Source organism: Onychostruthus taczanowskii, unplaced genomic scaffold, assembly GCF_017590055.1.
Source record: "Onychostruthus taczanowskii isolate IOZ18803 unplaced genomic scaffold, ASM1759005v1 scaffold23, whole genome shotgun sequence".
NCBI classification, from domain to species: domain Eukaryota; kingdom Metazoa; phylum Chordata; class Aves; order Passeriformes; family Passeridae; genus Onychostruthus; species Onychostruthus taczanowskii.
Window position 1 is genome coordinate 3,890,410 of NW_024499573.1, and position 26,642 is coordinate 3,917,051.

Sequence of the window (26,642 nt, forward strand, 5' to 3'; positions counted from 1 at the left end):
TCTTATAAAAATGAATTTTTCACCTGACCTTCCTAGGCCGTCTCTTTATTGTATTATAGGTAACATTATTATTATTATTCTTATTGAAAATAAAATAGCATTATCAGAAAAAATATCTCTCAGAAAATGACCAATTTTGGTAGCAGGGAAAATGATGAGTAAATGAGCAAATAAACACTGAGAAAAATAAAATCTTTAATCACACCTATGTATTTTTACAAAATGCTAAGTATTTCATTGATCTTCACTTCTCCCTACAAAAAGAGCCAAGGCCAAGAACATAGTTTCTGTCTTGGGTGAGAAGAGAGTTAAATTAAAATGTTTGCTCATTCTTAATCAACAGTTGGATATTAAATGGAAATGTATTGTCTAAATGTACTAAAAGGACAAAAAATTCTTATGCCAATTCTCAGAGCTTTTTCTGTATTGCCTCCTACACCTATAACAGCACCTCTTTTCAGGAATATTGCCTCTCATGTAACTCAGCTCTCTGAAGTAAGTTACTTTCAGATAGACTTTCAATAACATAATCTTTTTCCTTCACACAGTTTCAAATGAAATAGATTTAGTTCTCTTTCTTGTAGGCATACAGATCAAGCTACTGCTTAAAGTGTTCAACTGTGGGGTTTTTTCAGTTAGAGGACTTTATGCCAAGAAAAAATACATGAGAAAAAATATTAGTGAATAACAGGAGGTGGAAAGATGAATGAGCAACTTCCTAACCAAAGTTCAAACATACAAAATATCTACCCCAAGGCCATTTAGACAAAACTGTAAAAAAATCCTGCAAATTGAAGAGCAGCCTATAGCTCCACTATCACACAACTCCAGAAAACAGCTCTCATTCTAAGAATTCTGGTCTCAAGGGAATAATTATCTCTGCAAGTGCAATCAGTCAAATCAGACTTGTACTGTCTGAAGAAGCATATATACATCAGCTAAAGCACATATACACTGAGATTTATATAGTACACATTCATGCACACCACAAACATTTCCCAGGATAGGAATATGGTTCAATATGCTGCCTACAGACAAGCAAGTCAGGCAATCCAGCACTCTGGGCTGGTACAGCAGTCTCATCCTTACTGCAGGAGGTAAATGCACAGTTTTGCTGGACTAACAGAGTCCATGACGAGAGCCTGCTGCACACCTCAGCGAGTGTTCTTACCTCTAACAGACACAAAGAACATGGTCATGAAGGGCTAAGGTCAATACAAGTCTGTATGCCACTACAGTGTCCATCAAATTTTCATGAACATATTAAAGAATATATATACATACATACATATATATATATATATATATATATATACACACACACTGCATTCAGAGGTATTCATTCCTTCCACCTCCCTCCTTCCTCCAGGACTGCTACTAACACTTTCTCAAAGGTACAGGATCAACCACAATTTAAAGCCACAAAATAAAGCTTTGCAGTTAGTGACCACCCTATAAAGGAGCAAACTCCACCAGCAAGACAAGCTCATGAAATTTGCTGCCATTAAACGAGAGTAAATATAAGTTTTTTGTTCCTACATCAAGCAAAAAAAGGCCTTAAGAAACTTGTGGAGATTTTATCAACTAAAGAATGAGCAGAAGAAACTCTAAGTGTTTTCCCTCTGAAATATCAAGATATTTCAGTTCTGAAGACCTTAAAAAAATTACAGGGCAAGTTTAAAATAACCTGCCCATCTAGTAGGACTGAAGAAGCAAAAGAAAGAAATGAAAGGCAATGGAAGAAACAATTACTACTTGCATCTGTCATCAACTTGTTATGTTGCACAGTACCTACTCCTGAGATAAATCATTGGTTTAATATTGTCACTCAAAGGCATACATGCTAATATAATAAAAGCTCTTAGTGGGGGCTCTTTCCTTTTAATGAAAGAAAGAAGCAGTTTATTAGCTCAATCACATTATTGTTGTGTTTCAATTTCTGCTACACTGAATACTGCACAAATCATATTCTCATTTGCACATATGTAATACTCACTAGCTAACAAAAAAAAACCAACCAAAAACAAACCACAATTTTGTTTTTGTGCTCTCAAACAGAGACTTGGGAAAGCTTCAGATGTCTCTGGAGCTGTTTTGTTTGTTTCCTGGACAGGAGAAAAAGGTGGCTTTTGTGAAATAAACTACTCAAAATATGGAAAGACAACAATTTTTCCTAATTTTAATCTCAAATACATGACTATTACAAGAATCTTTCCAGCTCACTGCTCTTCACAACAGTAAATCACCTTCAACTACTTGGCAGAAGCAACGACTTTACTAGTTTGTACTTGATTGGTACTTCAAGGGGAAAAGTACCACCAAGTAGCATTTCTTCTTCAAATACCACAAAGTAGCATTTCTAAGCCTTCAGAAGCCTTTCTCTTTAAAGGAAGACCACTGATCAAGTATCAGCAGGTTGAGTTGAGATGTGCTACACAGACATAAAAAAAATGTTTTAGATCCATTTGACCAGGAAAGCAGTGAGTCTCCTTCTCAGTGCAGTCCCTGAGTTGCCACTCCTTGCAGCAGGTACACTGCAGTTCCATTGCTGTTGACACGTGACTGAAATTAGGATATGAAAGGCTCAGACATTTTTACTGGGCTGCAAAGAACATCCTAAGAACACACACAAATAAAACTTCACCAAGATTAAAGCAAGCTGCTGAAAATTGCTCTGCTCAGTGACTGTCTCAGGTTCTTGGCACAAACGTGTAAGAGGCTGGCAACAACCTCTGCTGACAGGACCTGGTCCCAGAGCGATGCTTTCAGCTCCACCCAGCTTCCAGCATCAATCTCACCCACCTAACAGCTCACTGACACGAGCAGACCACTTAACACTTCTTATGCTGCAGTCTGATGCCTGTCAACTTTGCTAAGAAGCAATCTCCCTTCCAGCATTACCCTTTTCTGAGGATTTGGATGTGGAAAAGCAATGGTTCATTTATTTCTGAGGATTGGGGTGCATGGAAGCAGTTGCTAATTTATTTCATCCAGTATTGAGAGTGTGGTGCTAGCTCTTCAACAACTAAAAAAGATCAACCAACCAGTTCTGTTTAAAGACTGATTCTTCATGTGTTTAGCATCCACATTTTTTTCTTCAAGTCTGCTGTGCCCCCTAGCACTCCATGATTATCTAAATGCAGGGTCACTGGAACAAGAGGTTTCCCAGATAAAGTTCAAGACACAGCTTTTCAAAGACACTCTGTTCTCTGGCACATATCTGGCTTCAGCAGTGCCTTGAATTGATAGAAAAAAAGGAGCTAGAGGAGTGAAAATACACTGCTTTGTCTCATGGATTTAAAGTACACTCCAGCATCATAAAGCAATAAAAATTCATCAAGATGTATGGACAGAGAACACTTGGGAGACTTTTTCACCAATCCCATTTAACAAAAACATCTTCCACATTATCACAAGGAACAAACCTTACCCCCAATTTACTTTAACAGTAAAGGTCCTTGGAGGGCTGTTACTAATTACTGCATAATCCAGCAGACAGGACAGTGGACAAAGGAGGAGTCAAACCCTGCATTCCTTCATCCCCTATGGGGAAAGCTTTTTGACAAATTTCTTGAATTCTTAGTGTCTTTCCCTGTACATCAAGAGGAATTACGTACATGTGTAACTTATAATTAAACACTTCCAAATTTACGAAGGAAAAGCATCACACAAGAAAAGAAGTATATCCATTATTATGCACATTTGAATAAATGCTAACAACTCATCTGCAACTTTATGTGATAATTACAATGGCATAACTGACAGCTAATTGCTATCACAGCATTTCATCTGGAAAAACACCACTGGTATTACTACTTTTCCAAAAGACTGGATTCAACAAAATTCAGCTTCTGAAAAAAAAACCCCAACCGAACAGAAAGTAGCTTGAATATGGTACAGCAGCCATGTGAGTGAACATCTGTCCACTAAAAATTATTTACATGTTCTCTGAGTTGCAGACCAGAAGAAACCTCTGGAGCTGCTTGCATGAGCTGAAACTGCTTCAGTGTGAAGAGGTACATACACATTTTGAGGGGTGCAACACATCTCATCACAGGACTGCATTGTGTATGCTGTTGCAGCACCAGAGCTGTAGAAGGTACCACCCTCAGGAATCTTGCCAGCAGGTTGGTGAGAGATTAATGTGGTGCATGGATTTAGTGAAAGGTAATGAATACAACACCAGACAGAATCATTATTCTAATTAAAAGAGTCCATAAAATTCTTTGTTAAGGAGTCTAAATACCTGAGTATAGAAAAAACTAACACTAACTAGTAGTAACAGCCCACTCAGCACACCACACAGAAGGGCCATATACATCTGTAAAGTGCATTTTTGGAGTATCATTCATAAAACCTCCACTGATGTGCACTTCACAGTCTTGTTTTGGATAGACATGTGAGCTTTGTTGAACTGTGTATCTGAATGGCAGACACAACTTGTTAATGTAAACTCCCTGTTAATGAAGCTTCTGTGAATGATCTATCCAACTGCTCTGCAATTAAATACCACCCAAGATGATCATAAATATTTTTTCATCATAGAAAGCCTTTGCTTAAGGAGAACTCTTAAGTCCCAAATACTCTTTCTTCCAGAGTGTTAAAATTCAAAGCACCTTCAAAGCTTCTTAAATTAGTTTCATACCACATTTGTTATTTTAAGTCTCCATGTTCAAGTGCAGTACATTATTTGATATCTAAAATAGGGTCATTTGACTCTGTTTAAAACTTGTCTCTCAATTGCAAGCATTAAAGAGTAAAGAATCCTTGTAGTTTATAAAACTGGATTCTTTTTATTTTGATTATAACAACATATTTCTGCAATGCAAAAAGCCTGCAAGAACTGTGAGAAAGGAGAAGCACATCCTCCGAGTTAAGTTACTAGGATACATAGTTACTGCATAGTTACATGATGATACAATAGAATTAGGGCAGTTTAGACACCTTACCTATACACTTCTTTACTGATTTAGTATTTGAAAAATTATTTTATAACTTTATTATTCTACCTGTATTTGAAATAATTGCAGGACACCTGCAACAGCATTTTGAAAACTAGTAAAAATCTTATAATATTACATTTTTTCAAAATGGTTTCATGTTAGTGAAAAAGTGAGGTTTTTTTTTCTTCCTGATTGTATCATCCTAAACACGCCATAAACACAAATTCAAAATTGCTAATTTCTACTTTGTTATTCTGCCATCATTTAAGTGAAAGCAGTTTCTTTCTCATGCACCAGCTGAATTTTACAGCTAACACTAGCAAAGTCATCACCTATTAAATTTGATAACAATACATGAATGCTTTCAGTAGAAAACACAAGCATAACTAAGACTTAACCCTGAATTCAAAATTTTTTGTCTATATCTCCACATACTTAAAGTGGGAATACTGAGTTTCATCTCAGAATTATATTTTACAGCAAGGAGAATATTTCAACTATTTTACCACTTACAGTTAAGATGCTGACCACTTGGCCATTCACAATTAACTTATTTTGATTTAGCATCAACAGGGTAGCTACCAGAAATTAGCAGATGACTCCCCTTGTCAAAGAAAGGAGGAAAAAAAAAAAAAAAAAAAAAAGAGCAATCAGGAAAAAGAAATTGTAATACCATAAAAATCACTAGTAATCATTCATGCACAATTAATTATCAAAACATACCCCAGTTCTTATTAAAACAACATACTCACAGCTAGCTCACAATCAGTGTTTACATTCCAAGTGCTTTACAACTGCATGTTTCAATAACCTTACAAGGACTTACTCCTCTGTGCAAACAGAGCATTACAAAATATCAAACTTGTTGCAAAACCACAAATGAAATTGTGAACAAAATCATCGCTACTAAAATTTCACCAAAATGATATGCTACACAAAAAAACCCCAAAAAACTAAAGCAATCCTTCCAGGTGAATATTTCTTCATTGAAAAAAAAAAAAAAAAAAAAGAAAAAAGAAAAAAAATTCAAATACAGCACTATTTTTTCCAGTTCTATTGTCAACTGTTATTTCACACACTTGAATTGCATTTCACTTTATTAAAAGTTATAGAACAAAGTACATTTCAATGACTGCATTACTGTGTTATCACCATGACATCTGCATACAAGAATACAAGGACTTCCTCAGGTCACACGCACAGATCTGACTGCATGGCTCTCAGTTACATTCAGAAGACTTCAATATTTTACAAACTCCAGACTTAGACAAAAAAAGGAATGGTCCCATTTTCAAAACAGTCAATACTCTGAAATTTTAAGAAAGATTTGGGACATGTAAGGTGAGCAAGACCATTCATGATGGGAGCTATGCTGCTGCTGATGAAAACTTTGCCCTTTATCTGCCCATGCAGCGTGCTGAACACACATACCAAAGGAACTGTAAGCAGTCAGTAGCCCAGACACACCAAAACTCAGGACACTTTAAGCAAACAAAACCTTAATCATTTACCACACTTCTTGACTCCTTCAAACAGATTCTGATGATTTGCAAGCTCCCATCGTCTTCACATTAGGCACATCTGAAGCACTTACACAAAGCAAATTAGGCAAGAGGTCACACTCCTAGGCAGGACACATCCCCTGAAACTTCAGATGATACATTCCCACACCCTGCCACCGTACCAATTCCCTCTGGCTCCTCTTGCCCATCCTACTCCATGGTAATTTCCACTCACCTCCAGCCCCCTCCAACCTCTCACTTGCTCAAACCCTTCTAACTAAAACAAAGCTATGACCAAAAAAACCAGGAGCAACTCAAAACTATGTAAAAGAAGATATTGCATACAACACAAGCAAGTTCCTTGCTGTAACATGTCTCTCTGAACGAACCAACTCCAAAGGAGCACTCCGAGTCAATCTGCTTTCTTAAAAAGAAAATAATTAAGTGATACCTGTTAAAGAGAAGGAAAGCCTCCTTCAAGCTATGGAACACACAGTAGCATCAAATTGCTGCTCTGCCAACTCCTTTGATCCAAACACAAATTCTGAAGGAAAAAAACCCCACATTTCAAAGTTATCAGAGGTTTCAGTACACAGGTTACTGGAGTGCAGTACACAGATATTCCTGTATACACTGTGTACTCCAAGGCAAGTTTTGCCACTGCTGTCTGACAAGAGACCTGGATTTTGCTAAGTACCTACATTTGGTTGACTCCAAGTACAGCAAATTTTAAAAACAATTAAACAAAACAAGAAAAATAAGAAATAAAGTGCACAGGTTCTCTGTGACAAAATCTCTTCTGTAAGACAGTCCTTAAGACAGGCACTTTCTGGAGAGACCAAAAAGCAGTTCTCTCTCCTCAGATAAAGGAAAACTAAAACTTAACTTGACAGCACCAATGCAAAGCTGTGGCTGGTCAATCTACAAGTTCCCACATACACACCCGGTCCTCCATCACCTTTCATAAAAATATCAGTGGTAAGGAGGACGTAGCTCCCATGCAAGTACAACTAGCTGTGTTGTGTAAATAACAAGATCTATGTCTAAGGTGAATATTGTTGAAAACATGTCATGTGTTGCAATTATATACAGCAATTTATTTATTTTTATTCACCTCATACAATCTCCATATGCAGATGTATTTAACCATAGCACTCCAGCAACACAACTAGAGATTTATCTGATATGTCTGGAGCTAGTCACTTGGCCTCTCCATGTTTCTCCGTTTCTCCATCTGTGATGCTTCACAGAAAGCTTGAGAGGCTTAATTTATCATGCAGCCTGCCAAGTGCTTTAGAGAAGTATGTTACTAAAGCATTAAAACTGTTTGTTGGTTCTGAAAGAGTAAATCGTTAACCAAACCAAAATGTAACCAACAATATCCTTAAAAGGTGGCTGCACTTTTAAAATGCAGACGTATCATATTTACCTTATTTGCCTTTATAGAAAAAAGCCTCCATACTTTAGGTACTTTATTACATTAGGACATCAGGAGATCTGATTTTCTTCTGAACCCCCTTTCCATCCATTTACTGTTACACTCCCAAAGGAGGTGATAAGCAGAGAGAAGCAAACCAGTAATGCCAAATCAAAGTGACACGTGCCCAGCCAGACTCACTGTCCAGAGGCCACAGGGAAAGATCTCTGCTAAGGAACCAACAATGTCTAACTGACAGCAGATGCCAACTACAGGTCGCCTGCTCAGGGCAGGAAACAGTTCAGATGCTAATAAAGACAAGGGCCAACTGTTCCCAACACCTGCAAGACAATATACTAAATACTGACAGTAAACATATTTAAGCCTAGATGTGTCTCAAACCAGTATCTCATGTGAAAGTTTTGTATCTATACAAAGCCCAGGTACAGATTTTTGCTCTTTTTCAATTGTTTTTACTGCATTATCACTGAAAGAATTCTCAGGAAGCCATTTCTGGCAAGCAAAACAGTTCTCCTAAAATATTGACAACAGACAAAGATTGTCCGTTATATATTACTATATATTAAATTCCAGCTATGTAAAATACAGACATATATCTACCAATTCCCAAACACTAGTTCCACTTAAGGGTTTATAATATATACTTTTATAGCAAAAACCAGTTAAAGAGGCAGCTGGAACAAAATAAGAAACTCAAAAGAGAAGCAAGTATGATTTCTTGTAATTTTAAAAATATGACTAGTGAAATATGACAATCTCAAACGTATCACAGATTAAAACCAGTTTTCATTTAGACAAAAGAGCCCCAGCACACTGTAAAACAGTTGTAATATTAAATCAAGGAAGGTAAGTGATACTTTGAAAGAGGGTAATCTTGAATCACCAGATATTTATCAAAAATCTTGAAACCCAAGAGCAAACATGATTCCAGACAATTTTCTAGATATATGAATGTATGTGTACACATATGCATACATTTTTAGGAAATCTGTCTGCAGATTTTCAGCATAAAGCAACACTCCAAAGCTATCCCTCATCTTAATTCAGCTAACTTTGTTGTGTGCTTTGTCTTTTTCAGACTGCAAATGTATATTTGTACTGCACTTTGCTGCAAGTATATCCAACACACAATTTAAAAGATGGCCTGATGAAACCGTCAGGATTCTGCACTAGCTCTCTGCATCCTTAAGGTCCCACATCAGCTCAAACTATTTAAATCACACACTTCCACATCCACACTGCAGAATCTATCCTGTCTGTAGCATCCTGAGAAGTCACTACAGTAAAAATAACATTTTTTTCCTCCTGACAGGTCAGTGTGGCTCTCTCTCAGCAGGTAAGAACTCAGAGTGTCAGTTCCATCAGATGCACAGAGATGGACATACTTCTCTTCTGGAGCCAGCACCTGACCTATGTGCCATATTCGGAATATAGTGTTTAGCAAGTTAGCAGGCTTCTGCACATTTCAGGACAGGAACACTTCTGGTATGATTGCTGCCATTTGTCTCTTGCAGAAGCAAGCAGTGACATTTTGGCAAAGGGAGTGGTAAGAGAGGAAGGGTTTTTTGTAATCAATAGATATCAGATGCAAACACATGGCTCAAGATGCCTTGCCTTTTGGTAGGGAGGACACTGATAAAAAAAAGCCAAGAAAACGCCCTGAATATTTTGATGCTGTCATGTGCTATATGAGGTTCTGAAGCTCTGTATCTTACTTCTTCTGAAGCAAGCACAAATTCAATTCTAATCCATTTAAACTTTGAGACTGTACCATGACAATGCAGAGCATGATTTTTTCAACAAGTACTTTGTTCCTGTAGAAAGCAAACGAGAAGTAAGAACTTTGGTGCTCTTAACTTCCAGCTTGAGTAACAGCTATGAGGAAAAGTACCTCACAGGAAGGTGAAGCCTTGAGCTTTCTACAGTACCACTGAGGTTCCATACATTTTAAAGATCTTTATCCAACAGCAATAGTGATACAGATCTGCCTAATACACAGCCCAGCAAACCACTGCCTTGGCTGGACACACCCTGCCAGCAGAGTAACTTTATCAGACTATTTCCTCCAATTTTTAATGAAACTCTCCCTCCTGCAGGGTTTCAAGTCTCCTTGAATTCTTGCTTTCATATTGAGACCCTTTTTAGGGCCTTTTGTCAAAGCACATACCATCTTTTGTTGTCATATTTGCCACAGTCTCAAATACAATTTACCTGAATGGAGGTATGGATTAAATGATGCTGAGAAGGTTAAGTAGACCAATCATCTGATTTGTCTTAGTACAGCTGTTAGTATTCCACAGACTTGCTGCAGATCCTGACCTAATCCAACATTTCTTGGGTAACAGGTACACCTATTGAGGAGACCATGACAAGGTCCAAACATTCAGTCCAGCTCACTACACAAGAAATATTAAAGGTGACTCCAAATGTAAACTTCTAAATATTTTGTAATTACTCAGCCAACAACTGATGGATCAGATACCCATCAAGCTGTGTGACATTGTCACAGGCAACAACAAGCAACTGAGGAAGACCCAGATTTCCTGAACCTCTAGAATCTCCTCATGGTATCACTACAAGGTAGCACAGGCTATGTGTGACCCTGTACACTCCCAACCAGAAAAAGCCCACATGACGATTCAAAGTTCACATGGCTCTACAATAGAACATACACCAACATGTATTTGGAGCAAACCTCATCATCCAACTCCTGGTTTGTTTTAGCCTTCCAACTGCAGCAAAAGAAACAACAAAATCTACTCCACAGTATTGAAATTATTTCGTTTTTGTTGGGTGTGTAAGCCCCAAACCCTGATAAAATTCAATATTGCCTATTTTCTTTTTTAGAACACCAATTCAAGCTTTCTTTTTTTTACAGTTTTTGGACGCAGCAATAGTGGTAAGGGGATGAGGGTGAAGAATTTATAAACTTAAGATGCACTGCATTTGCTCTTCACTTATTTTGTATACTGGGTTTACAAAAGTTATAGGACCACTGATGTAGGGAAAACCTCTAAAAGCAGGTTATGTACTTCCTTTAACTCCACAGACACATTTCCCATCTAAGTTCAATCTACCTTATATCAGCACTGATTTGCCTTGCTGTCAGCATAACCAAGAAAAAATGTGACACTTTCTCTCATACTGGTGATGATTTTACAAAAAAGAGGCAAACTAAGTTATACAAATACTGATATCCTTCAAACAACTCCTATTATCTCTTTTGCAAAAAACTAGGATAAAATGAGTTCTGATACAATTCATTAGAAATAACAGAGCCTTTTACTCTACCACAAAGATTGACCTGCTATATTCTCATAAATCCATGGTCAAGAAGGCAGCACCAGGGAAAACCTGCTGACAAAGATTGTTTTGCTTTGCAAATAAAGTTGAAGAAGGCATTTGGGTCCAGCTGTCAATTACCTGACCTTACAATGAGAAGGCACAAACTACCTGCAATGCTCCTGAAAAGGCCAACAATTACACTGGTAAATGATTAAGTTATGCTTAGAAATAATGACTGGAGGGATATCGGTGGTTTTGATTACCAGAAAAACACAAAGCGAGATTGAAAGCATTACTTCCTCTTTTACCTGCTGTTAAAGGACAGTCCCTTCTCACTCACCACATTAGAAAGTGTTTTTTTGCTTTTATCACCACATCTTTCACATGAACTTTTTTTTTTTTTAACAAAAGCAGCAGTAACAATGTATGAAATTTCAGGGAGTTAGAACAAAAATGTCCCTTATGATCTGTACTGACTTTCTATGTTAAAACAGGCCATAGAATTTAATCATACTATTTTAGCCTCAAACCCAAGCCTTCTGGAAGGCTAAAGCCCTGTGTGCTTCCAGGGAAAGGACCAGGGCCTCATGCAAGTATTTTGTGCAACAGAGTCTACTACACCCCTTGATAAGCTGTTCCTATCTAATTGTATCATTAGAAAACTGCATCTTATTTCTAGTCTGAACTGATCTAGCTTCAGCTTTCAGCCATGAGAATCCCCTTAATCTATCTGACAAAGAACCATCCAACTGTCAGATACCTTTGCCCTGTCTAAGTACTTATAGACTTATCAGGTAGCCTCTACTGTCTGTTGATAAACTAAAGAGATTGAGCTTCTTAAATCTTCCATTCTAAAGCTGATTATCCAGGCCTTAAATTAATGTATCTTTTTTCTGAACTCCTTCCAGTTTTTCCAACACCAGATGTGGACGTGAGAACTGGGATACAACACTTCAGTAAAGCTGTATAAAATGCAGCAGTATTCACCTCCCCCTATTCTCCCAGTCATGCACTTTCAGACTCCTTCAAGACTGTTTTGCAAAAGGAGAAACACTTCAATTAATTGATCCTCAAAAGTAATTCTTCCATCTCTGCTTAAATTCCGTCTAGTTCTTCCAAATAGAAAAAATTCAGAATGGACCATGAGCAAGTTTATGTGTTTATTGTAAAGAAAAAAATATGTATTTTTAACCCAAATTGCATAATCTGTAAGAATGATGAAACATATAAATTCAGTGCTTGTATTTTACAAGCGAAAAACTGCAGAGAGAAAGATTACACTGCAGTCACGTAATAGTTACCCAATTTAAAGCTCCCTCTTTAAACCACTATTTAATTCAATAAACTCAACATTCCCAGCCTATTTTGCACTATGGCATTCTGATGCTCACTTATATATTCACCTCTTGAGGTGCTGGGTGGTCACAGCAGGTTGTATTCTCAGCAAAATCTGGTGGGCACAACGAAAAATTACTTCAGGCTAAAGCCAGTGTTCTTCCAGACAAAAGGCAGAGCTGCAGGCTAGTCATGGAGGATTTGCTAATGTTATAAATCTATCCATGTAGTGAAAATTACTTGCCAGTTATAATCTTCAATTATTACTGTATCATCAGCTAGCTCCCCTTCCTATCCTGGATGAAAAAGAAACCCGAGCAAAATCATGACGTATCTAGGATGACCGTTTTCACAACACAACAAAAAGAAAATTGCCCCAAACAATCCAATTAGAGATTATAAAATCATATCCTATTGTATCTGGTAAAGTCCATGGTCCTCACTGGTAGAGCAGGTGCAGAAAAGGTGATGGTAACATTTGCACAGCAAAGGAGCAAGCAATCTAGCTTTTGGAGCAGTAACATCAAATTCTGCCTTTAAGTAATTTAAAAATTATTGGAAAGCACCCTACTAGAATATGTGGTGACTTGCTAAAATATAGTGAATTACTGCAGGTTTTTGCAGTAATAAGAGCTGACCAATTCTAAGTGTGGCTTGGGTAACTGTTCTTTGAGAGAAGGATAATCCCCAGCAATGTATTTTGAAGTATGTCAGTCCTTACTTTAATGTAAGTAAATGTAATGTAAGAAAAATTTGGTGCCAATGGCAGCATTTGAGAAACAATAAACAGAGTGCTAGTCAATAAAGCCTGCCACAATCTGTCATAGGGAAAGGTAATGTGCTCTGATATTTTGCTTTTTCTTTACGTGCCACTCCCCCCCCCCCCCCCCATAAATAAATACATGCTATGTGCCTGTATTCTCTTTGTGATCTAGAAATAAGGCATTTTCCTTTTCCTTTTGAAATTGTTATGCAATAACATACTTCAGTGAGGACTGGATTATACTCTATCAGTACATTTCAGTGTTCTTTCAGTTAATTCCAGTGCAGGTATGATTAGTCTTTCAGCAGCAGCAGCCAAGCTTTCAGTGTCAAAAAATTTCTACACACAGGTGGTAGGACACCCTGGGCCTCTTCACAAAGAGAGGTGATCTATAAACATCAGTAATGAACTTGTTTCTTCTCATGACTTCTTCCCATCCACTCACTCCCTCTGCCTTTCCTCACATTGAACTGAATCTTATTTCATACCCTTCCTCTGGATGTATACAAGTTGTCCTGATTAGTACTCAAAGTAGCTTCCATATAATGATTTTGAACACAGGGAAAGTCTCTCTGATAACCTCACAGTACTAAAATGAGAAAGCTCTTAAAAGCATTTGCTCTGTGTACTGTTTTCATGGCACACTATGCTTGCACATGGTATGTCAGAAATCTGCCATGGAAAACCCGCATTCAAAGGGGTTCTCCTAAAAAAAATACAAACTTCAGAGAAATTTGGACACAACAGGCTCATTCTAAGGTTGATAGTTGAGAACAAGAGTCAAAACTGTTTAGAATTTTGCATGCCACTTACCCTCCAAGCCTGTAATACACAAACAAAAAGGCAGAAAAGAACTAATACAGAAGAGTGTGAAAGAATGACAAATGTTGTTGCATACACAATGTGTTAGTTTCTCTTCACTTTTTGCCTAGTAGCAAAACTAGGGCACTATTCAAGAGAACAGATGAGGCTGAAGCCTAATAATAAAGGCAATGTTTTAAGTATTTGGAGAACGGAGGTCATGTTTAGGGAACAGAGTTAAGAAAGATTAAGATTTATCTTTCAATATTTATGTTATTTTTGCAGTCTGGCAATTACAATCAGTTTTGCTTTCCAGCTCCGAGACAGTAAGACAATATTAGTAAAACAGGGAGAGTTTATTTTTACAAATGAACTGCTTTCACTAGAAATCTGTTCTGTATGCTACTTTCCTGTGTGCTATACTATCAGCTTTGATGCCTCCTTCCTCCACATCAACTAATTATTCTCTACCTCCTTCAAATTTCTCCTTAAAATAGCTTACTGCATGAATTTTTTCAACATTCATAGACTGATTTTTGTCTTCACAACATACACTACTTATGGTTTTGTCTAAAATGTATTGGAAACTCTCAGAAATACAGACCATATCTTGCTGCTTCAAAGCTAACACTTATATATGTTACATCATTTGAACACATATACGACACATCTCTTTAGAACTCCTCCAAATACAAGCTTAATCACAAGGAATTTAAAAAAACCCTCAAAACAAATGAAAAGCCTACAAGAACTTCCACAGAGGATACACTCTTACCTTCTAGGAAAGTGATAAAAGTTTACAATACCTTTGATTTGCCAAGGAGCTTGGAAAACAAACAGTCAGAATAGTGACAGGTATCTTGAAAAGCTGGAAAGAATAATAAATGCCACAAAATAAAACTCGCAGCATTCCCTTCTTGAGCAATGCAGTCAAGAATAATTTTTCTTGATGAGCAAGAAACCCAAAAATATGTAAAACTGCATTACCTCTTTCAAAATTTAAATACCTAAAAGGCTTGGTAATGTTCACACCCAGTGTGTTGTGAGTTATGAGAGAAGCTGAAGAAAACTTACACCAAGCACAGAATGTTCGAAGACTCTATTAAAAGCGCTATACACACAGTTCACCATCATTTCAAGAGCTGAAACATTTTTTCTCCCATTTCTCCTCATGTTTTTCCATTGCCATGCATCCAGTTTCTTAATGTATTTGCCCAAGGTTCTCCAAGTCTTCTAAAAAGCCAAAAATATAGCAAAAGCATGAATACAATCAGAAGCACAAAACTTCATGATCGTGCACAAAAAAACCAACTACCTGAGAGACCCTGAAGAGAAAATCTGAAGACTTTTTTCTTTCCCTGTTCTCTCAGCACCTCTGCATGGTGACATGTATAAGCTGCTGGGATGACTGAACATTGATAACATACATGATAACAACATGCAGAAAGTTGCTTGGGAAAGGCAGGCAAGGTAATGAATAAAGCCTTCCAAGTCAAAGAATCAGCTCAATGCTCTGTGCGTGAAGGAACTAATCTCTCCCACAGCATTTTCCTCTTTAAACAGTCTTTTAGATCTACTAAAGAGATGTGAAAACCTGAGATTAACTTCTTAGACACTGAATGACATGAATGACAGCCATTCCATCTAACCCCTCTAAAATTACTGTCCTGCTTTCTCAGAGAAAATAAAAAGTGCTGTACCATAAAGCATGGCTGCCTGTAGCATGTAGACAGGAACAAGCTGCTTTGCCCTGCAAGACAAGCAAAAGCCATACAACCATGGTTACTGCAGCACCGCGCCCAAGCTCTCACATACACCCTGAGCAGTACGACATTACCCGGGGCCCAGTCCACGATAATGCAATCCTGTGGCCTTGTCTCAGCTCTGGAAGCAGGAAGCACAAGTCAGTTTCAGTATGGGACAGATCATGTAGACATAAGACTACTTATGATGCACTGCAGGAAGGAACAGAACTACTAGTTTCATGTCCATCATGCTATGTGATAGATATGACCACACACTCTTCTCTCTCGTTGAAGAACTTTTTTTTCTGTGATGGTTTTTGCTCTGCTTGCTACTACTAGGTCCAACTCCACCAATCCTGAACTCACATATGTCTTAAACATCCATTTTCTTTGCTATATTCTCGTCTGTCCTAGAATTTGCAGCAGAAAAGAGAACCGGTCTGAAAATGAGGTTATCGCACATTTTCTCTCTCTCTCTCTCTCCTGCTGCTTACTAATCTGTGCCATTCCTCCAGTTGAGCTGAACCCACACCTGCAATTTCAGCCTTTTTTCTTCGTACTTTTGACTCACTCCTCAAACCTTTTCTTTTGTATCTATTTCTTTCTCCGCAATAGAATGCAAATATTTATTCCAAGAGAAAGGGAGAAAACATAATAACCATTTCACATTCTCCCTTCCCACTCTCTCTCCCTTATAACTCTCCCTTCTTCCTCATACAATAGCTGTAAAACACATCTGTCCACTCTCTCCTTGGCTCACTCTCATCAGCCCATACCTCACATCTCCTTTCTCCTCCCGCTCTGACAGAACAGCAGGATAGTCAATCAGTCTTTCCTGTGTTTGGAAATCTACTTCTGACTCCTTGATTCTCTAACTACATTACTCTTCCTGACCTTCGTTCACATCTAAGCTTATTATGCTCTGTTTGATAACAAATTACACTTCTGTCTCTAACTTCAGCGTGAGTTTCCTTCATCTGTTCCTTGCAATACAGTGAAACTATTCTCACTAAAATGTCTAAAAACCTTTTACTATTGCAACATCACAAATTAATCATTTCCATAACCCTTGTGTGTTCTTCATAAAAATTAAATGCCTTTCTCCTTTTGAAGCTCTGTTTCTGACTTCCATGACTCTCCCCACTCCTTCCTGTACCAATCCCTTCACAGAGTACTGGTAGGCTCCTTATTCTTCCTTTGTCTTCTAGCAGGTGTCCATTGAGCTGTATCTTTTGCTGCTACTCTTATATCTGAGAATTTTACATTCAGTTCCTGAGAACAGTCTCAAATACAGTAGATTTACATCTAAACGAAAAATCTCATTCTATCTGACACCTCTTGCCACTGAGTAGCTGTTAGCTCCAGCTCAATACAGCCAGAACAGACTTTAGATCCCACCACTTCTACCCTCTTTTCTCCACCTCCTCTCTTGATCACCCTGGACAGCATAATCAACCTGTCCATGATTCAGATATAAAATACTATGATAAACTACTATGTCATCTTTGCCAGTAGCTTCTCTCTTAAACCGTTCATTCAGGTTACATCCACATCTGAATGATTCTTCCTGGGCATCCCTAGGACAAAGTCTGCTGTAACATCTTCAGAACTAAAGGTTTGTCTGGGGCTTCACCTCACATAAGTTGTATTTTCTTATTTTTCATGTCAACAGACATCCTGCTTGTTCACACTGTTCCAAAAGTTCCTTCTTCTATATTATCATACTGCTTTACTCTCTCATCCTTCTATGCCCAATCCTCCATTCCAAATTTAAATATTGGGTACAACTCATCTTTGCCTTCCAGGCTCCTCTGTCTTATGTACACCTAACTGTCCACATCCTACTTGCTGTCACACATTTGCTCACATTTCTAGTTGGTTCACGATGTCACTATCCATTTACAAAGCTTTCAACAACCAGCCTGTATTTTCATTCAGGCCAGTTTCCACAACTGAGTAAGGATACCTTCTAAGCTCTTGCAAAATTACTTCACTGCCATCCAAATATCACCTTAAATCTTTCCTTGCTATGGTTCTAAGAAAGTCATTTTAATTTAGGCTAAAGCCAACCATCTATCACATTGAGCAACTAAGTGCTTTTGTTTGTCAATATTAAAACTCCTGCTTCATCATACATTCAAAAATTAGTTCTCTGCAGCACAATTTCACAACACACAAGCACACACCCTTCCTCCCTTTGCTAGTACCCTGCAGAGTAGCATCTAGTGCCTGATGGGACTGCTAGGCATTAGGATCATGCAAATAATAATACTGCCTCCCTAGTCATTGCAGTAACAGATCAATTACTTATATTCTTCCAGATCACTGTCCTCTGACTATCTCCATTATCAAACCCAAACAAATAAGGTTTTGGCTGTGTCAGTGCTTGCTGTGGTGGCATGGGTCCAACAAACTTCTCAGTAAATCATCATATCATCCTGTCTCCGTAAGACATAACTAAGTGCAGTTTAAAAAACAACTGAATATGCTGCCACATGATAATCTACCTAATCTGGACAATCACAAGTGACCAGCCTGAAAGCCACCTGAGGACAGGATACTTATCAGAGATTAAAAAGTGAACACACGTAATGATTTACATTTCTTTAAATCTCAGCTTCCATTCTGACCATTTCAGCTCAAAATGATGACAAGCTCAAGTCACCTTAATCTGTCACTGGAGCTGTCCAGTCCCATCCTCTTTTGTCTTGCTAGAGAAGAGAATTTTGATCCAGCAAACTTCTCAACAACTACTGATAAGACTGATTAGCCATGTTCAATCCAAATATAACTGCAAATTCACAGACTGTGCCTGCCCCCTATGTCTAGTCCCCCGCAGTTGGAAAGGAAGAGAAAGAATGACTGGACAGAAAACATAAAACACATTATAATAGAAACAAATGTAAACAAAATAAAGAACATAAAGAAGATCACACAGAATCAAACCTCACGAACTCTTGCCCTTTGCCAGTCATTCTTATGTCTTGATACTACTTCATCAGTCACTCTTCTGTCTCTTCTGCTGAACACCTGCTCCCAGGGAACGGAAAGGGAAGCCAGCCTAACCCCCTGTGTACCATGCACAGCTCTGTCACAATACAACTGCTTCCGTTTTACAGATGATTCAGGAGGGGCCTGTGGACTAAGTGAAACTGCACTAGACAGATACTGGAACCAGCAGTTATGCAGAACTTAGAACTTCTTTCTTTGCCACCTCTGGCTGATGCTCTTTCTGATCTGGGAAAATTCCCCTTCTTTTTTTGCCAAACAGCACACAATTTGTAAATACACGAAGACAGAATCAAGAAGCTGGAAGACCAAATAATTGTAAATTCTAATTACTGTCAAGTAAACAGAGAGACAGGAATAGTGTTGGGCTTAAGCACTGTATTATTAATACAACTTAGTAAAATACAAAATGAAATTACTGAATAATAAGCAAAACATTTCAGAAATAAAGAAGACAGGAAGACATTTCTATAAGTAAGAGCAATCAGAAAGCTCACTTCCCCAGCAACATCAGTGGCTTTCAGGCACAACTTTTAATAAGCCATACAAAATGTTATGACAAAACCAGTCCCTTAAAATCAACCACAGAACGGGACACAGAAGAGAAAAAGAGAAATTATTCATGCCATAGTTGGTTTTCCTCCGTTCCATATCAGTTTCAAGTAGCTGTGCTGGATTCTTCATTCAATTTGAGTCAGCTTAGTCAGCTGCATAGCACTGCAATAAAAAACTGGGCCATTTTTACTCTCATGGCATCTACCCTTCTCATCCAGCAAGAGAACCATCAAAGACTTCTTGCTATAGACTTGCTAATAGACCTCTGTCAAACACCCTTACTATGTCACGACAGCATTTGCCAAGGGGTTTTTTTACATATTAATTACTGAAAGACACCAGCTTCACCTGGCATCCTGAACCATTAACTCCTCAATCAGCTTTTTCAAAGACAAGCTGAGAACTTCGCCAAGCTGAACTTAGAAAGATACAGCAATCTAATCCATGCCCATACAAACCAAAAAGCTTTCTTGCTACTTATTCCAAAATCACTCGTAATAATGAATAGTCATGGCATTCAGATAAACTTATATTGGAGTTAACTCTTCAAGAAACACTCATAGCAACAATGCTATTTTTACTGAAGGTGATCTTTCTTAGTAATGCATGCAGTAACTATCAGAAACATTCACTTTGACTATCAGAAACTTATGCTTTCTGCCTACAGGACTCCTGTGATTCACAACTTCAAATGTAAAATGTAGTTTTCCATAGGATTTTCTACTGCTTTCATCTCATTCATACACCTCAGCCTTGGTTAAATGACTAGTATTTTTTTTTTTGGCCAAAGGTAAAACAGAACCTGATAATGTCCCTGTTTTTAATTAACTAGAAAAAAAAGGCCTATTTCAAAGAAATTACTCCATTTCACAGTGAAAATGGTTCAGTTCTTGTGTAGTCTCTTTTTAACACACAGAAATCTCTATTTCATCTATATAAACTATTAACTACATACAGAGGCAGATCAACATACACTTGTTTTTATATCTAAATCAAAATTAGATACACAAAGTCATTTACTTTCTGTAGTGACAGCAGGGCTTGGGGTACCCTCTAGTAAACACATAAATTTCTCTCTTTCTCAAGTCTGGTTATAAATTACAACTAGTAGAAGGAATGTCAGAGACAGATCCTTAGTGACAGTGCTGTCAGTTGACAGGGAATCACACATGGTTTCCCCACACATAATCAAAAAAAGGTACCTTAAACAACAGGAGATCTAACCTCTTCAGAACAACTGTTGCACAAGTAATGCATTTTATCAAGATATGTGCACCTAACAAAACCAGATTTTTTAATGAAGTCATTTACAGTACAACAGTTTTAGATACCTATTCAAAAACATCAAAATCTTTGATTCAAAACACAGAATCTCTGATCAGAGAGCCTTACCATTACTCCACTCCTTTTATCCAGTGCGTGGGATGAAGAACTAAAGGACAGGTTTCAGAAAATAACTATGTAACTATGAAGATAAACTACAATTCTGACTAAATTTTCTGGGCGCTATCATACATAATGTTTCATTCTTCCTCTGTCATCATTCCTTGAAACACATTAAATGAGGTGACAGCCATAACCAGGAGATATGCCACCCCCTTGCAGAAGCTGTCCATATAAGAAAAAATAAAAATATCAGAGCCAGATATGATATATAGAACTGATCAGTCACTTATACACCAGAATGCACACCAGAATTTGATTCCACTGTCATTTCTCATCCTAAACAAAGACCCCCATGGGGACGTCTACTTACTGTTCTTATTCCAGTATAAAGAATGTAAGAAAAAGTTTTGTGCCCTGCCAATTCTCAGTTCTTTCATTCATCAAGCACCACGGAATATTACATCTGTTTAAGAATCAGTATCTCTTAGCTTACAGAGAAGAGACAAAAAACTATACAACATTCAACCTTCTCTTTTCCCACTGCAAAACCAAAAGCAACCCCAAATCACCAACTATGGTGGTTTAAATTCAAGAACCTCACTTCTTTCTTTTGGAGTATGTGTTTACAACCTTGTTATAATTTTCTCTCCCTCTCAGTCCATTATAATCTTCCCTACTACCACAAAAAGGTGGAAGATGAAGGCAGTAAAATGAGAATGTTTTTATTCTCTTTTGTTCAATATGCTTTTAAAGAAGACAAATAGCACTACAGGCAAACCACTAATAAACAAAAAATAAATAATAATTAAATAAAAGTTAACTCCAATCTCTATGCTTAAATTAACCAGCTGGTTTTGTCTTCTCTTCTTTCACAATCTGCCCATAATAATTTTAGCTCTCTTCCTCTTGCTTTTCATAAAGTAGAATGTTGTATGTCACATCCTTTTTCTCCTGTAGAAGTGTTCCCTACCACCACCTAACCTCCTTAGCTTCTTATTTTTCCAAGAAGAACAATAAAATCACCAAGATATTTTTCTGAAGAATTAAAAAGACAATGAAAGCAAGACTAATCTGTATCCCTTTAATTTTGTTCTTCTGTTGCTAAAGGACTTATCAAAAAACATTCAGTCAGATATTTGTGTGGGAAGTCAAAATAGGAAAAAATATATTCTAAACAATTATCCAATAGATTTAAAACTCCAGTTTGCATGTGCAATCATAAAATAAAATGGTCAAGTTTGGGGTGGAACAATAAAAACCTCATAACATAAAATCAGAAAAACAATTAGAATTTTTTACATAACATTCTTAACGTCAAACAATAATGAATCACTATGATTAGTGAAAAGATTATCTAAGACAAAACACACACATCATCAGATTGAAACTTCAATAATACAAATCCACTGAACTGGGAAACTGAAGTTGACTATGACACCAAGTACCCAGACACAGACCTTAATCCCATAGGTCATATTTAACTCTGCTGTAATTCACAAAGATTCAAAGGATATCTTTTGCTCCTTTACAGCCTGTGTCTATCTACAAACACTCATAGCTTGCACATTACTAAACCAATTATTAATACAAGTTCTGTACGCGGAACCAAAAAAAATCCCATTCTTCCATTATTTTCTCAGATATTGTATAAAGTAAAACACAAGCCTCCAAAATTAATCTATAATCATCTACAGGTTATGGCTCATAATAACAGAACACCATACCTGCCTCAGGCACACAGTAACTGTGATGTTTTACACAACACAAACTCTCAAATACAGACTTCTTTTACTATGCCTGCTATCTGCAAGAAATTCTTCAAATCTTCAAATATGCCATTCAACCTTTTAAAATTCAACATAAATTCTAAATGCTGCTCTAATTCTGATAACCCCTCTTTTAGCTAAGCCGGTTGCTTGGTAGTGATTTGTCAGATAAGTTACACAATACTGTTTCTGTTTCCTGATTAGATAAGCAGATAAGTTTTGGGGTTTCTTTACTGGCACAAACATTTACGTATAAAATTTTTCATTTTCTGTGAACACTTGGAACGTTGTAATCCCCTCTCTACAAATCCACACACCAGTAAAAGTCAACCACAGACAGAATGCTTTTGCTGTAGGAAAACTCAGAGAAAGTGTCAGCATGCAAAAAGCAAGTCTGTCTAGAAAACTGAACAAACATTCAGGAAATTTCTCTCCCTCTATGCTGCCTACATATACACTGCAGAATAAAGGAAAGCAGCGAGCAATACTTCTGTGCCTTTACTTTTACCCCTAGATGAGGCACAGGGGGCACACGGCCTCGGTGTATCTCTTGCATTACAGAAATGAACAGCACAGTCAGACTGTGAGCCCTCTGCCCAGGGATGCAACTAGCAACCCCTTGGGCAGGCACAGACTTGGCAGGCAGTGCTCCTACCCCCCACCTCCAGGAAATGCTGCCTCCCACGTCCCCTCCTGGGCCAAAGCGAGGAAGAGCAGCCCACCACTCTAAACACACATGGTACACAACCAGAAAGGAGGCAGCAAAGCAGGGATCAAGCTAACTGGAAGCACTTTTTGCCACCTAACACCATTGTTTTTCTACAAAACCAAAGTGAAACACCTTGTCATGGTCTGAAAACCAACATATTCCCACTCTTTAGCTTCCACCATGTTCTGCACACAGTTTCACTCACCTAAAAAGCTTTCTTGCTAAACTGCTTACAAAGGAATGGCTGCATAAACCTGGTCACATCAACTAAAGATGATGAAGGGCAGACAAATGAGAAGTAAGTATAAAACCTGATCTCTCTGCACTATCTTTATCAAACAGGACAGTAATTTTTGATACTTAAAATCCTGTCCGTATGTTGCCCCTGGTTACTTGATACAAGTAGGTTACAAGTAACATTTGATTTTTCTAAGACACCACTTACAATCTCCTGGCACCACAGATGCCATCAAAAAGGTCTACTCAAGTTGGTAAGACTGTAAAAAAAGGAGTTGGGTTTTATTTTCAGACCTATCATAACCACAACCCTCATCTATGAACAAAGCAGGCAAAAAAACTCAACATGTCACACAACACACGAGCAAGGTCAGACTAAAAGCACAAGCATTTCTGCAAATACATGAGAAATGTTTCCTGCAGACCAATCTAACTCTTGAAATCTTCCCCCACCTTTACTAATAAGGACTGTGGGGCCCAAGGAAGATTTACAGTGGGTGTTCAGACACAAAGATGGGTGTGGTGAAAACACCTGTATTAACAGACTGCCTAAGTGAATACAGTACAAATGTTTCGATACATACTAATATATTCAAACTTCATGGAAGTTCTTTCTAAGTGATCTAGCACAAGTTACTACTTGAAAGCAATAACATCCCTAAGGCTTTTTATTTTCTAAATATAACAGTCAATTTTGGGTTTTTTTTACACAGTATTATGACATAAGTACTATAAAAGCCAGTAAGTGCTTCACACCTGTCATGATCATAATGTCAGTAATGACATTACACTTTGTTTGGAAGTAATTTTTCTGGTTAGTGAGTTTAAATAGAGTTCCTTTGATGGAATCTCTGACCCCCCCAAAAATCAAACAAGACTAGAACTGATAATTTACATTGAACATTTCTAGGAAACAATTTGCATATTATGTATAACTAAGGAGTAGAGATGCTTCAATCTTTATGTCCTGTGCTTAGAGCGGGAATTTGTGTTCAAGGACTTCTGTGCACAAAACATTTTATCTCAACAAATTAAGCTCCTTATGAAGGCACAGCTGAAGTAGCAAAATTTTTGTTCAATTATTTTTGAATCAACATTACTGATAGATATACAGAGCCTTGAACCTTTTACCTATAAATAGCGACATGAAAATCCCAGTTCTGCTGCTGACTTATCTTTGGGCTGACAAAATAGGGAGGTTCAGGCACGTAACAATCAAGATAGGAACACAATCGAAATTTGCATCTCTGCAAAGGTCTTTCAAAAAGGAAGTTTTATGGTATTTTAAATAACTTTAATGTGTACTCTATGCAATTTTATAGTTTATCACACAAATCTACATTACTCATTAATTCATTCTTTTTTCAAGAGCTTGTTTAGAAAACATAAGATTCCTTTGAGCTGCCAAGATACTCAAAATCGAGCACACGCATAATGACAACTGTAATGTAATGAGAAACTTAACATCATTTCAGAATATACTTTATGACATTACAGGTAAGAGTAAGATTTCTCTCAGCATGAGTAAGTCACACCAAAGTTTCGCTATGAGGGGATCGTTCATTATGAACTGACTTCCCAAGAAGTATTTCCCAAGACAGAGAGGTTGTGTACGTAAAGTGCTTTCTTAACGAAACAGAAACAAACACAAAGCTACTTGAAAAAGCATCCTGAACTATTTCACTAGTTGCATTAGGTGTTACCTCAACATGATGTTAGTGACACACATCACAAACAAAATGTTTCTCCTCTCACAGCTGACAGAGCTGTGACAGGCCAGGCATATTGGCAAATACCGCTAACCTGGAGTTTGCCTGTTCACACTGACAGTACCAGAAGAACTTATGGCCCAAAGGACTAATTTGATTTGGTTTTGCATAGGATGCATGGGTTAGTGTAACCTAAGATAGTATTTGTTGCTGGCTGCTCAGTTGACTGTAGGTCACACTCAGCAGTGGAAATGAAGAAAAAAATGTGATTTGAGCTGAAGTGAAAGAACTCAAAGATTGTAACAAACCCTTTCTCACTGCAAGGGAAAACATCTTCACTAAGTTGTTAATAATAATATAACGTTTAAAGTTTATACGCTTATCTTCACATGAGCAACTGGAATGTTGCCACCAAGGGACAGGGTCCACAAAAAAATCCAATATGGCCACTGATGTGTAGCTGTCTTTTGCCTCAAAATTGTCTTATCTTTTACCACGTCTGTCAGTTGCATGTATACACCTGTTATACCCTTACTTCAAAAGAAGTTGACACAGTGACAGTCATCTGCAAGTATCCAACCCTGAAATGTTCTTCAAGGCAGAGAAATCCATATGCTATCAGACCACCCTGTCAAGGCCAAACCACAGTCATTCACAATCACCAAGAGACAGACAGGTAGAGAGGTGTGCCAGCACTATCCACTTACCTTCTTTATTAAGCCTCATAACCTCCCTGCTTTTTCCACCCTCCTTTCCAGTCTCTTCCAGATCTACACCTGCAGAAGAGAAGCAGAGTCAGGAAGCGCCGAGGGCCCTGAGGTGTGCATTTATTGTTTGGCGAGGGGACGAGGAGAGGTGAGGAGGTGAGCAGTGTTTCTATTTGCAACAGCAAAAGCACAATGGTCGGAGCATCTGCCAGGGAGCGGAACCGCCGGGCCCCCCGCGGCAGCACCCTCGGCCCACCCTCCCCGCCCGCGGCATCCTCCCCCGGCCCCGGCGGGAGGGGAGCGGAGGGGGGGCGGCCCGGCCGGACCCCGGCCCCGCTCCGGGGGGAGCGGCGTGCGGAGCCGGACCGCGGCCGGTCCCTGCCCTTACTGTGCGGGGGGGCGGCGCCGTGCGCGTGCGGGGGGGCGGCCTCCCGCACCCAGGCGGCCCAGGGCTGGCCCAGGAACGCCTCGGGACTGGGCACGGGCCGCTCCAGGGCCGCCATGGCGCCGCGCCTGCTCCTGCCTCCTTGTTGCTTTTCCCGTTTCCTTCGGCGGCGGCGGCGGCGAGCGAGCGAGCGAGACACGGGATTCGAGAACGCCGCACGTCATCCTCGGGACGTTCCGCCGCCCACACGGGGGTAGTGTCAGCCCCTGCTCCCTATCAGATCGGGCTCCCCGCCGCACAGCGCGCATGCCCGCGTCCCCCGCGCCTGCGCCCCGCGCCGCCGGCACCGGGCCCGCGCCCGCCCTGA

At 38.6% G+C, this 26,642-nt stretch overlaps 1 protein-coding gene across 7 annotated transcripts in view; it reads right to left on the reverse strand.

Moving 5' to 3' along the window:
- ATXN7L1 (ataxin 7 like 1) overlaps positions 1 to 26,582 on the reverse strand; it is a 110,277-nt gene extending 83,695 nt beyond the window's left edge. For 3 of the 7 annotated variants that reach the window (XM_041405358.1, XM_041405356.1, XM_041405357.1), the window contains exons 1-2: positions 26,279 to 26,582; positions 25,891 to 25,959 (exon numbers count right to left, since the gene is read on the reverse strand). In XM_041405358.1, coding sequence (XP_041261292.1) covers positions 25,891 to 25,959; positions 26,279 to 26,393 — 184 coding nt within the window. In that variant the 5' untranslated portion in view covers positions 26,394 to 26,582. Of the gene's footprint in view, positions 1 to 14,873; positions 14,936 to 15,195; positions 15,301 to 15,767; positions 15,818 to 15,904; positions 15,952 to 25,890; positions 25,960 to 26,278 lie in introns of those variants that run through there. The other 4 variants (XM_041405364.1, XM_041405361.1, XM_041405360.1 and 1 more) reach the window with 3 other exon arrangements.
- Positions 26,583 to 26,642: the final 60 nt, after the last annotated feature.